Here is a 13,617-nt window from a genome sequence, read left to right as displayed (position 1 = left end):
TATATTGTGAAAAAAATATAATAACATAAATTTTAAAATAAAATATAAAATAAACAAAAGAATTTTAATAATCTTTAGAAGTAAGATATAATAATTAATTTAAATAGAGGATTTAGAAAAGAGTAATAAGAGTCTAAATACGTTCTCAGATAAAACGTCCAATAATAACTTGATATTAATTAATTAATTTACATACAAGTCATAAATTAACAATATATATATAAGGGCAAGAAACCCATCCCTACGCCTTTCCAACAAAACAGCTCATTAGCAGAAACTATAAAGCAATTGGGTTATAACATCGGAACAACAACGCTCCACGCATTACATTTCCTTCACTCCCAACCTTCTTCTTTCGATGGCGGCGATGGGGCTGCTGAAGAGAGCGGCGCAGCGGGTGCCGTCTTCGCCGGCGTTCAAGCTGTCATTCATCCGGGCTCACGCGTCAGAGGCCCAGGCCCAGCAGGTGGAGCCGAAGGCCCGCGACACAACCTCCCTGAAAACCTTCCAAATCTACCGGTGGAACCCTGAGAACCCATCGAAACCAGAACTGAAGGACTACCAGATCAACCTGAAGGAGTGCGGGCCCATGGTCCTGGATGCGCTCATTAAGATAAAAAACGAGATCGATCCCACCCTCACCTTCCGCCGCTCCTGCCGCGAGGGGATCTGCGGCTCCTGCGCCATGAACATTGACGGCTGCAACGGCCTTGCTTGTCTCACCAAGATTCCGTCTGCGTCGACGGCCTCCACCATAACGCCGTTGCCGCACATGTTCGTGATCAAGGACCTGGTCGTGGACATGACCAACTTCTACAACCAGTACAAGAGCATCGAGCCCTGGCTCAAGCGGAAGAACCCACCGCCGGTGCCAGGGAAGGAGATCCTGCAGAGCAAGAAGGACCGCGAAAAGCTCGACGGGATGTATGAGTGCATTCTGTGCGCCTGCTGTAGCACATCCTGCCCCAGCTACTGGTGGAACCCCGAGTCATATCTCGGACCCGCTGCCTTGCTCCACGCTAACAGGTAACGCTCAAACTTCTCTCTTTCTTCTCACCTTAGTATTGGGTGTTTTCTTATCGCAATTTGTGGTGCACCTCGGTATTCTGCCAAATTAAACAGATTTTGTTGGGTATTATTGTGCGCGATATGAGGGAAAACAACAAGTATTAAACTATATTTTGTACCACTTGGAATTGGAGTTTCATAGGCTTACATAAAGAAAAAAATCAATCAATTTAGGTTTTTGAGGTGAATTTCTAATCTTGATTAGAGGATAGTAGTCAAGGCATGCGAAGAACTGTATCTGAGTTTTATTGTTGTCGTGACTGGTATATGCTGTTCTGTTGGGGGTGAGTTTTCGTTAGTGGATTCGAGTTTGGAAATTATTTTTGGAGCTGGTTTTGTGATTCAACGACAACAGTGGAAGCTATTATTTTCTGCATGTGTGAAGTCCGTTACCTAGAACGGCAGATTTCTTAAAAACTTGAAGAGGGTTTGTTGAGTTCTTGTGAAACTCTCAAAATCAGATGTTGACATTTTTTCATTGTGAAACTGTAAAAACCATTTAGTTTGCCTGGGTGGGGTGTCTTTCTCAGTCGCTGTTTGGTTTGACTTTTAGCTTTTAGAGCTTTTCAATTGTGAAACCTTACTGTTAAAACATCGCTAAGGCAAGAATGTTGAGGTATGTAAGGACATCTCTTCTTTAAGTTAATGGAGGAGCATCCATAAAGGTTTCACATTGAACCTATAACAAGGTCCATGGCTAAGAATTGAAGAAGGAGAAACTACATCACGAAGGACTCTTGCAATTTGTATTTATGATTCAAAGTGATTTCAAGTTACAAGAGAAGACTATTTATAGATAGCTTCCCTTGTACTCTATCCTAAAATGAAACTTAAATGCTAATTTAAGCTAAATTGAATACAAATGAAGCTAGAGTATTCTAGACTTCTATTATAAGAGCTTTTTGTAATATTTGAGGTGCTTTTGTTGAGCCTCTTATATACTTTTCCCCTCTTACACGTACTAGAAGTGTAGTCTATTCCAACTGACTCTTAACTACCATATACTAACTTTTTAAAATTTTTAATTTTTTCTGACCTTCCCTTGAGCATTTTAGTCCAACCAAGTATGATTGTGTTTACATTGATTTATTGGTTGAAATTGAGGGTACGAGAGGAAGTTGATCAAGAGTATGTGAGCATGCGTGTTTTGTTTTATTGTTTTTGTCAGTTGGTTTATGCTTATACTATTGGGTGGGTTCTATGTTCTTGCAGTACTGATTTTAAGCTTGGTTTGAGAAAGGATAATAATAGGCCTTCCAAGAAATATGCATGATGCTTTATTGGTTTTCTTACGTTAATATTAGGATAATATGCTTCTGTTCATGGTGTACTTTTGCCAAATAGAATCTTCAAGACATGGGGCATAGTTTGCCCTTTTCTGTTTCTATTTCACTGAATTTATTTATTATTATTTGTTTGGTTCTTTTAAGGTTTTATTTTGAATGCTTGGGGATCTATTAGAAGTATTAGATCTGTCCATTGTTGTGTATGTGACTTATTTTGGTTGGTTTGTGGTTCTTCTACTAAGAATGTGACAAATGAATGATATCTGTGTTGTTTTTGAAACTGCAATAACGATGCATTCTTAGGGTGGCTCTTTTAACTTACATAGCTGATATTTACCGAATTATAGAAGGAAGTCAGTAATTACTTCGAATCTTTTCGTCCATAAATACTACCTTTTTTTGGACTTATTCTTTAGTTATGATATGACTATGTATACACTCACTATTCTTCTTGCCTCATATTAACTCTCTTTTATATTAAACATTATTAACTTTCAACTTCTTTTCTTGTCCGTAAGTTATATTTGTCGGTGGTACAGTTGTAAATAAGGTGAGTTAAGTAGAGGAGCCTATGTTGATCCTTAGTTCGTACTTGGTCAGGATTAGGAAAGGACGAGTTCATCTTCACATTAGAAGATACTCGCATTTTTATTAAACTAATTGCATATGTGCACCGTATCTCTGTTATAGATAGAGATTACTTTGGCAGTTGGGTTTCAAAGCTGAGATATTGTTTGTGATGATATTTGCAGGTGGATAAGCGACAGTCGTGATGAGTACACTAAAGAGAGATTGGATGCGATTAATGACGAATTCAAGCTCTATCGTTGCCACACCATATTGAACTGTGCTCGTGCCTGCCCGAAGGGGTTGAACCCAGGAAAGCAAATTTCACATATCAAGTCACTTCAGCCTAAAGCCTAAAACTCTATTAGAAGCATGATGGTGTTTGCATTTAATCCTTTATGTTGTTATTTTGTATTTTCTTTAAAGTTGGGGATGATTTAGCTACATTCTTAATAAAACCTGAGCCCCTTTTTGTGAAACTTGGGCTTTTAATTTCTATTGACTTGTGTTTCTGCAATAAATGTTAATAGCGATCAGAACCCCGTCTCATAAATTGGCTGTAGCTATATTGGATTATTCTCCAAGGAATTTTTAACTAAAAGGTACTTTACACTTTTAATTGGGAGACACGCTTGTTTCTTTTTGTCTAAAATAAAAATTCCAAAGGTTTCCTTTTGAGAGGACTGTCTCTTGAAGTGACTTTATGCCTGTGAAATGTATAAGGCTTTAACCTTTTGCTTCTCTCCAATCTTGTTAAATTCTTGGTCAAGGTGATGATCAATATGGCGCTTGGAGTATCATGATTTTTATTCTTATGTTAGGAGTATGGTAGTTGACTGCATATTTCGTAAGAGACTACCAAACTAAAAAATGCACTGAATTTGAAACGCTCGTCATTGAATTGTCATGAGTCTTCAGTTTAAATATGGTAGAAATATAATCAAAATCAGAAAATGCTTACCCACAATTAACACAACTTTAGAATGATCATTACATCTAATCACGGCTTATCAAAAAGAATGAACATGTGAAAGAGATTTAATGATTTAAGTGATAAAAGAGCTAATCTCGTAACATATATAAGAACATTGAGAAAAACTTGACATTAAGCATTGAGACAATCTCATATCAAGATGTCACCATCGGTCATGAAATCGTTGGCAGTAGCTTGGTTTATGGTTTCCATAATTTCTTTTGTGCATGGCATTAATGTTAAGAGTTGCACTCGCTTTGCAATCCTTGAGATTTCTCAATCATCTCAGTATGAGACTATAACAGGTAAATCCTCCCCTTTGTCCCATGCTAATTTAGTAATGATCAGTAATAGTTTGGCCCAAATTCTGAGGGAAATCTATATTGAAATAATGTTTCTACAGGATGCAACAATGATTGCAACACCGCATGTTGTAACTGTGACATCACCAAACAGCCTCCACTTTGTGTTCTATGCTGTCAGGAAGATCCTTAGAATTCAAATTTAAATTTATTTCAATGGTTAGTTATTAGAACCCTACAACAAATAGATATGTTTCCACAAAGCCAAAGATCTAATGGCCATGATTTGATGATCCTTAATACAATATCTCTACTACCTATGATTTGATGAATCTTGTTACTTAAACAACTAAAAATAACTAAAAATGCATTTATTCAATAACCAAATACATAAAATCAAGAGATACTCAATTTTCAAATGTATTTCAAGGTAGGAAATAATACTCAATTAAAAATAAAGATTAAAAAAAAAACTTCGGTTAAAGTTGATGTGAAGATACTATGGATGAAAAACCCATTTAATTATTTTTTTCTAAAAACAATTTATAAAAAAACTTGTCTAGTCGTATCTTTTGATATATATTGTATTCAATATAAGTTCAGGGTTATTTCTTCAGTTTTAATAAAAAAGACTGCATCCTTCACCCCACTAATTCCCTTCCAAAGTATTGAGGACTTCGAGGACTTCCCGTCAATTTGATTCTCTTAGAAGAATAGTGGCCTTCAACCAATACGGGAGGTAAGGTTTTATTTTCATACAACCTCAATTTTGTAATCAAGAGAACAACGCACAGTTAAATAGGCGGACTGAATAATTAAAATCAATACAGATACAAAATTATAAAATGTTGCACGTATCTTTTCCAATTGTACAAATACATTTACCAATTATTCCAGGACAAGTCAGGCCCCTGTAAAACCATGTTTTCAACTCATGACAAAACTTTGACCATAATAGACTCATCTACAAAAACAATTTATCTTTACCTAAGAATATTGCCTCTGGAAATATCTGGACATTACAACAACCCCAGGGTTTTCTGTTCTAATATAGCCTGATAGCTAGTTCTTAGGATGTTAACATAACATGAGAGCAAGTTAAAAACCTATATGCTTTTTGACAAACCAAGAAATACAATTGCTGATGAAATCTGCACTCTTAGATCAGCAATATCCACATCATGGCCACCTTCTACGAGGCCCCACCTGTCCACCTGAAAAAGAGAATCAAGATAATTTTATTTCACAGATTATGTCCTGCACTTCAGTATTTAAGCACATATTATAAAGAGAGAGAAGTTTATGATTGGGATTATATATTATAGAGATGGTCACATAAGTAAGTACCTGAGAATCTTCTTCAAGTCTAATAAGTTCAATAGCTTCCTCGATTTGCAATTTCCCCTGCACCATTCCAATGGCAATAATTAATGAATGTGCTGATGCTGCAATAGCATCAATTGTTGCCAATTCGCAATCATCTGTTTTCTTTAGAAGGTTCTCAATAACTGTTACAAGACCATCTTCTTGCTTTCCACCAAAAAAGCTGGAGTAAACAACAGGCTTAAAGCCAAATTCTGTCTCCACCCAGTGAAGCAACGGATCAATTTTCTCCACCTGCCGATCTGCAAAGGTTGAATTCAAACTCAAATCCATACATGTAACGAAAAAAGAATGAGACACTTCTTGATCTAAATAACTTTGATTCGTAAGAATGTTGTTGCATGTAAGAAAAAAATAATTCCCGGAGGTTAGGGCTAAAATACAATCTTAATGTCACTAAACAGCTTCCACAGGTGAAGGAAATGTGAATTCAACCGACCACAAGTATATCATAAAAATAATACCAAGCTAACGAGAAAATGAAAAAGAAATCTTCATGTGGACTTGAAATTCATCTTTTAGGTGTCAAATACCATTGTTATCTATAAACGCACCAGCTTAAGCTACAAAATCGAAATAATTTCTACAAACAAATCTCCAGCCCAAAAACCATCAATTAAAGGAGTACGACCAAAATGCTTCATACAACATAATTTATAAGATAACAACTTCAACTCACAAAATTCTGATTTATCTAAGCATGTATTACATCAAGCAATCCTAAATTTATTAACTGGGGATCAAACATATGAAGACATATCAAGTTATTAACTAGTACCGTACCATGTACATAGCTTGTCAGCTCATTGTCATCAGGTGCACGACAAAATACTAAATCTTGATTAAATTTCTTCATCAAATTCTCAATAATTTTGCTCCTTGTGAGGGGAACTCGTTCCAGGGCAGTGCAAGCAAGTCTCATAAGAGGCATTGTGAAGGGTCTTATGCCATCCGTTAGCTGCAATAAATCCATTAGCAGTCCAGTTTAAGTGACACTCCTCAGCATCAACACTTAAACAAAATATGCAGCTTCAAATGGACATCAAATATTTTGAAGGGAAGGCTGGTATGAGCTACATCACCCCGCCAATTGACTTTAAATTATTATATACCCTTTTTGGAGGACAATTGAAAACAAATATGAAACAAAATTCATAGGTTTCATGAGAACTCAAGGAAAAAAAGCATATTCCGTTTGGTGATGATGAGAAAGGCAGCCCACAGATTCAGGGTTGTGCCAAATTATGACAAATGAAGCCATAACATAACGCAACATTGAATTGAAAAAATGAGATATAAATCTTCAAAAATGGTCATTATTTACCCATCAGCTCGCCCTAATAATTATCTACAAATAACAGTATCCTCTACTTTGCACAAGATAATACAGATAGCCATGATCAAGTAACATGGACAGCATCTTGACCAATCCTTCCCAATGTCGTAACATGCAATGCATACCTAAAATAAAGTCAAATTTTATGAAATGAATCTCTTCATGTTAAAAGCTTCACAACAAGGTCCTAATCTTGTTCTAACTCCCACTTTCTCCCTCTATAGACAATAAACAGGTCCTACCTATCTCTCTTGACAAACAGAAAAGAGGATCAAATAAAAATTTGAACAAAACCAAGTTTCTTAGATGATAGAATCCATTTCTCACTTAACTATATTGCCACCGAGAAACTGTAAAAAAACACTTGGATTGTACCTTGGTAAATCAATTGTTAACTAAAATTCAATACAAGATAAAAAAAGAGTACAATGCAAACACAAAAAGACATACAACAACACTAACAAGAAACAAACCTTTTTCCCCACTATACGGCTCTTCTACATAAATCAAACACTCATCCAACAGTACATTTTTATTCTGTTTGGACATCCTTCTGTAGCACTTTAAGCACTTATAAAAAGTAAAATAAGAAAATGAAATGAATGTAGTTTCTAGTATAACTTAAAACCAGCCTAAGTATCCTTACATTCCAATCTTGTCTCTTGTAAGTCTTCATAAAAAAACTTTTTGTTTATCTAAACTTATTCTCCTCAACCATTTTTTTCCCTATTTTGTAAAATATCGTTATATTATTGGAACTGGATAAATTCAAAACAAAAATTCAAATTTTGAGACGTCGCTGAACAGCTTTTGGAATTCAGACAATGTTTAATCCAATTTTTAATATTAAAAATGACAAAAATGGCTAAAATAGTCGAACACCTAGAGGAGCACACCTGATATTCCCATTCAGCAGCAATGGCTTTGGCAAGAGGAAGAGTGGGAAGCTTGAGGGGTCTCTTGGAAGGTGTCTTTAGGGTTCTGTAATCGAGCATCACCGTCCATCCGTTCCCGTCATCGGCTTCTCGAGTCTTCACGTCCTTGTAAAACCGCTTCCCCACGATCGACCCAGTCATGAACGACATCGGCATCGTCACCGACGACGATGACTTCCACTTCCCCGATGGCCCCTTCACGTACACCTTGTCCCCATCCGAAGAGAACGTGAACGACGACTGAGATGACGACTGCGTTGGCTCCTCGTCCGCCGCTGCCACCGTCATCATCTGCCGCCGAATCAGGGGAACCGAGAGTGCCGCCATGAAAGTGGGACTCGCTGGTTTTACGCATTTTCTTATTATCGAATGAGCCATTGAAAAAAAAAAACAATAACTAAATTAATTGATTCTGAGTACTCGACCTTAACTTGTCGGAGTTAGAAGGGTTATGTGGGATTTCAGCGAGAAGGGAAGAAAGAAGAAGGGAGAAAAACAAGAGACCGGTACGGTGGGCCTTACGGTCCATCGAATCAGATTGTTCCGCTGGCTGTTTCTTTTTGCACCTTCCTCCTTTCCTTTCTACACCCTCATAAATTCTATTAGTTCGAAATTACCTCTCACTAAAATTACAATAAAATTACAATAAAATGGTAAAAGTTGTTGGATTATATGAGTTTCTTTAATCAATGAACTTTTGATGATAACAAGATTATTATTCTATCGAGTAAGTCTCTAGTCAAAAGTGAAGCAAGGTTAGACAATTCAGAAAGTATGTCCAACAAATACATTGAGTGTAAGTGATTGATTAATATGATTTGAAGATCGAAATATACTATTTGTGCTTATGCTTTCATGTGCTAAACGACTGATATACAAATGTTATGTAGAAAAGTATAAGCAAGAAGTTTGACAAATGCAAATGTTAAGTCCTAGCATTAAATGAGTCTAAGCAGTACACAAGTCAGTTTGCTAGACAAGTCTATTAGTGGTTATCGTTATGTTTAAGCATTAGACAACCCAAGTCATTAGGTGACCCCTCAGTCTTTGAGTAATATAAGGCGTTAGACGACTTAAGTGATACAAAACATTGGACGACTAAGGTGTTAGACGACTTAAACAACAGAACGAATTATAATGCTCTTTGACGTTTTGATGAGTGTTTTAATCTCTGAATTGAATTGATAATGTGGATTGATATATTGATCTAAGTGTTTGAAATAGAGAATTAAATATCATAAAATAATTCATGCTATAATGTTCAAAAAAAATATTTTATGATAATTTCATTCTAAAAGAAGGTTTTTGAATCAAACGTTCAAATCAAAAGAAAATTAGGAAATGGTTGGTGAATGAATTGTTTGATTGAGTATGAAATATTACTGCTCTGACAATTCAAATGCAAAATCATATTGCATAAAGTGTCAAGAAAGGAAAATTCAAATTAGGTTTGAGCTCACTCAAGAAAGGATATCCTAAAGAGCATTAACAAATTCAAAGTTGAATTCTTGAAAAGTGACATTGAAAAATAAAATTAAAGAATTGATTAGGTCATTTCATATCGAGAAGATTATGATGAAGCATTGCAATTTGAATTCTCAATGGCTAGTAAATGCAACAACTATATAAAGGGTGCAAAGTCATACAAGAAGATTAACAAAGCTATTTTACAAAAGATCAAAATGGTGAGAAATTGTCTTATCTGTAGTGATTAGTGAATTGGGTTGTGAGCTTACATATTGTATATCCTTCATAGAGTGAAGTTGTAACCTGTGAGTTGAATTGTAATTAAGGGTTTTTGCTCTTAGGGGGATATTGAAAAGGATACCTGAAGAGGTTGAAACTCGTGTAACCTAGAGAGGGTGATACTCATTGCTAGTCAAAGGTGTTGAGCAAGTTACCAAAGAGATTGGACGTAGTCTTAGGTGGAGGTGAACTAGTATAAATCCCTAGTGTGCATTTTCTCTATCCCCAATCTTTTACTTTGATTAGTTAGTTAACTTGTATTTTTTTGGTTGTGCGTGTAGTTTTTGAATTTGTTTTTAGGCTATATTTGTTAGTTTTGAAATGGTTGAAATACCAAGAAGGGGAGTTGAATTGGCTAGTTAAAAATTTAGGCTATCTTTGCAAGCTAAAAACCACCTTTAATTGAATCAATTAGATCACAAAGTTAGGATGCAAACACTACTGAACTGTACACTTTCAATCGGTCAAAAACAGAGTTAATCGATTGATTTTACTAAACAGATTCTGTTCTGGTATAATCAACCGATTGAAACAGAAAAACAGTCGACTAAAATACTGGGAAAAATGCAGAAATGCAGATTCGAGTTTTAAACCAAGAACAATGCACAAGAATGATCAAGACAAGTTCTGAATGATTATGCAAACATGCTCAATGCTCCAGATGCCATGAAAATATGCAAGAACATGAAAAAGATGATTAAAACACAAGTTCTTTAAACTTTAAAATGAATATGCAAGAGAGAAAGGTTAGAGAAGAGAGGAGACCACGAGATTTTTATACTGATTCACTCAAACCTGAGCTACATCTAGTTTGTCAATGCCTTGAGCTTGACTTTGCACTATTTCAAAAGATTTACAAAGTATCCACCCTTAACTTTCAAAATATTCAAAAACTACACAAAAGACTCTTGAATCACACAAGAGTTACACCAACACAACAAGAACCCTCTTGCAGACCTGGAAAACCACCAGGCATACACACAAAGTTTGAGAAAGATCAAACTTGATTGATAGGACAACCCAGCCTACCACAAACCACTTTCTCCAAGCTTCAAACCAAGCCAAAAATTCCAAGAATTGATCCAAGATCAATCTTCAACTATTGCAAACTGTATGATCACGAAGGAGAGAGTTTCCACAAGTTTCCAGAATAATTTCGCGCTTAAAAGTGGTCAGAATACCTCTCTTTCAAAAATCACAGCTCTTATAGTCAAACTGTTACGAAATTCAACAAGTTGATTTCCAAATCAATCGGTTGATTTCACTTGACTTAAGTGAAATCAGTCGATTAAAAAATAAATCAACTGATTGAATTTGTTACAGTTTAAGACTATTGCAACCAACCTTTTAACCTGTTGAAAGACCATTCAACAGACTAAAAGGGACATTTTAACATGTTGAAAAACTATTCAACAGATTAAAAAACACAACAAAGACCAAATACATCTAATTAATGCTACAAGGTCTACAATATGAATTACAAACTTCGAATACACTTTCTTAATGATGTAACTATGTGGAGAGCACACGTTCCAGTCTTGATCAACATGCATACCATCAAATCTCCTTTCCTTCATCAATGTAGGCTTCATTCCAATGGTAATAGCTTCAAGATAGTTCAAAAGGGCTTCATTAAATCTTCATCAAATCTTCAAGAAGAATACCACTTTGGCTTCTCATGTCAACAATCTCCCCCTGATTTGATGAATCCAACCTCTATCTTCTTTTATCTATCTTCTTCTATCTTCCATTGCAAATTGCTTCCATTGGTTGGATACCATTAAGTTGATGAAGTAACGCCTAAGCTTGAAACTTATGAACCTGAAAAACATTTACAGTAGCAACACACACAAGCTAACAAGCAAACAAATATGCACATGCTCCCCCTATCAATAATATGAGTTCAGATTCAGATTTGATTTTAATTCCAATTTTAATGCTTCTATTTTAGTCCAATTTGGTCAATTTGCTATTTGGTCAATTTTTCTCCCCCTTTGGATTCATCAAACAGAACAAATGCATAAAGATAACAAACATAGCATATCCTTTCATTACTACTGGAACATAATACAACCAACAGAAACTGAAAACAGAGAATAAAAGCATAAAGCTGATACAATCAGCCATTGAAAATAAAAATAACCAACTGAAATTGACAGAACTTAAACTGAAAAAGAACAAACACATGGATGCCATGCATGATCCTAAACAACCAACACACTCAGTCATCCTAAGGATCATTTATGGTCTGGAATGAGTTCAACATGTCATGGATATCTTGGATTTGGCCATCCAATGCATTGAATCTCTCATTGCAATAGTTGTGATGTGCATGTTGGGACACATTTAGCTCATACAGCTGGTTCAGCACCATCCTTTCAAAATGTGAGTACACATGGCCTCTATCCTTTGGAGGGTTGTAGGGAGTTAAGTCCATGGTTCCAGTAGTTGGTTCTTCCTTTTGATTTGCACCACTTGGGCTAGCTTCATGGTCATGTGCACCACTAACTACAACACTAACAACTGTCCATGCATTTCCCACCTTGAGAAAGCCTATTTTGTGCAGATTTTGGTTGGAGGTATGGTTCAACAGTCCAGTTGACTCTTCTAGCTCACCTTCTACATCAATTCCAAAGTATTCTATGAATTTGGACACCAAAACCACATATGGCAGCCTAAAATTCGTGAGTCTCTTGGCCTTGAGCATGTGATCACGAAACACATAGATCCAATCCACTTGAATGTTGTGTTGGATGCAGTACATGAGTATCAAATCTCCCTCATTCAATGTTGAATGGTTACTACCACGTGGAACTATGATTTTTGTGACAATCATAGCAAGAAGCCTTTGATCCACCTTGAGACCACCAACATGGAAGTGCTTGATTTCAGCTGCAGGATTCCTCAAGCATTGGCCATAGTATTGAACCTTGTTGAATTCTGGAACAACCTCAGTTTCACCTTTCCTCACTTGCACACCCCTTGTTTTGAGTCCAACCACATCTTTCCAAGCCTTTTTGTTGATCTCCATTTGAATCCCCTTGATACTTGACAGTAGCATATCATTTTTGAACTCCAAGTTGCTGAAAAACACCTTCACCAAGTCTGGATAATTTTTTCCTGAAAGTTCAAGAAATGTCTTCAACTTTTGATGCTTGAGTTGTTGAAATAAACTCTCAAAGCCTTCAGCTCTCAACCACGAAAATCTCAGCACCTTAGGAATGTTGATTTGCTTCTTGTTCATCTTGATGAGGAACACTTGAATGTTGTCCTCATGATCCTCAAACCATGCTTCAATTCTACCATGGCTTTCGTGATTTGAAGACCTTGGGGTAGGAGGAGCGGAGTGCTCATCATCAGATTGAGTGGCTCTTTGTTGATGACGAGGCATCATGAGCGTGGGTATGGCTGTTTCTATGAGAAGTATAATGCAAATGCAGAAATACAAGTGCAATATTTATAATTGAACAGACTGATTTTCAAAAACAGTTGATTAAATGGTGCAAATTTTTCTAATTAGTTTTAGGTTACCCAAACCATTTTAATGCAGTCCAAAACAGTATCTCACACATTCATAGTGTTTTCAATGTATTTTTATGAGTGAATCAATCAGTTCAGATCATGTGAGCTGCATGCACATTGGAATTGTACACTAAACATGCTTTTTGGTCAAACAAATCAAGAAAAGCAACACATGGCTGATGAAATAACTATTAGGAGCAAATAGTACTTGACAAAAAATGCTTTCTTTGACTGGGTTAGCTTTGCAATTCAATTCGTGAGTAAATGCACAGTAAAATCAGCACGTTGAAAAGCAGAAATAGTTTATTAAAACAACATTAGAGTATCAGAGATTAAAACCAGAATTTGGTTAAGTGAAATCAACTGACTGATTTTGAAAATCAATCGATTGAAAATCGTAAAATTCAACTTCATTTTTCCAGATTCAGTTTTAATGAAATCAACATACTGAATTGTGAAATTAACAAATTAAAAACCATAGCAGATTATATTTTCATCA

The 13,617-nt window shown here is 35.9% G+C and overlaps 2 protein-coding genes across 2 annotated transcripts; one reads left to right on the top strand and one right to left on the bottom strand.

Annotated features, from left to right (window-relative positions):
- Positions 1-236: 236 nt before the first annotated feature.
- On the top strand, positions 237-3,487 carry LOC114164367 (succinate dehydrogenase [ubiquinone] iron-sulfur subunit 2, mitochondrial). Its single transcript, XM_028049015.1, has 2 exons — positions 237-1,026; positions 3,107-3,487. The coding sequence occupies exons 1-2, from the start codon at positions 359-361 to the stop codon at positions 3,276-3,278; spliced, it is 840 nt and encodes a 279-aa protein (XP_027904816.1). The 5' UTR covers positions 237-358; the 3' UTR covers positions 3,279-3,487.
- A 1,547-nt stretch (positions 3,488-5,034) lies between these two features.
- LOC114186686 (ATP synthase mitochondrial F1 complex assembly factor 2) lies at positions 5,035-8,330 on the bottom strand. Its single transcript, XM_028074695.1, has 4 exons — positions 7,812-8,330; positions 6,363-6,537; positions 5,544-5,821; positions 5,035-5,410 (listed from the first exon to the last, which is right to left on the bottom strand). Exons 1-4 carry the CDS (start codon positions 8,226-8,228, stop codon positions 5,303-5,305), a joined length of 978 nt encoding a protein of 325 aa, XP_027930496.1. The 5' UTR covers positions 8,229-8,330; the 3' UTR covers positions 5,035-5,302.
- Positions 8,331-13,617: the final 5,287 nt, after the last annotated feature.

The sequence above is a fragment of the Vigna unguiculata genome, chromosome 1 (genome assembly GCF_004118075.2).
Source record: "Vigna unguiculata cultivar IT97K-499-35 chromosome 1, ASM411807v1, whole genome shotgun sequence".
Lineage (NCBI taxonomy): Eukaryota > Viridiplantae > Streptophyta > Magnoliopsida > Fabales > Fabaceae > Vigna > Vigna unguiculata.
This window is presented reverse-complemented; position numbering and strand designations above follow the sequence as displayed.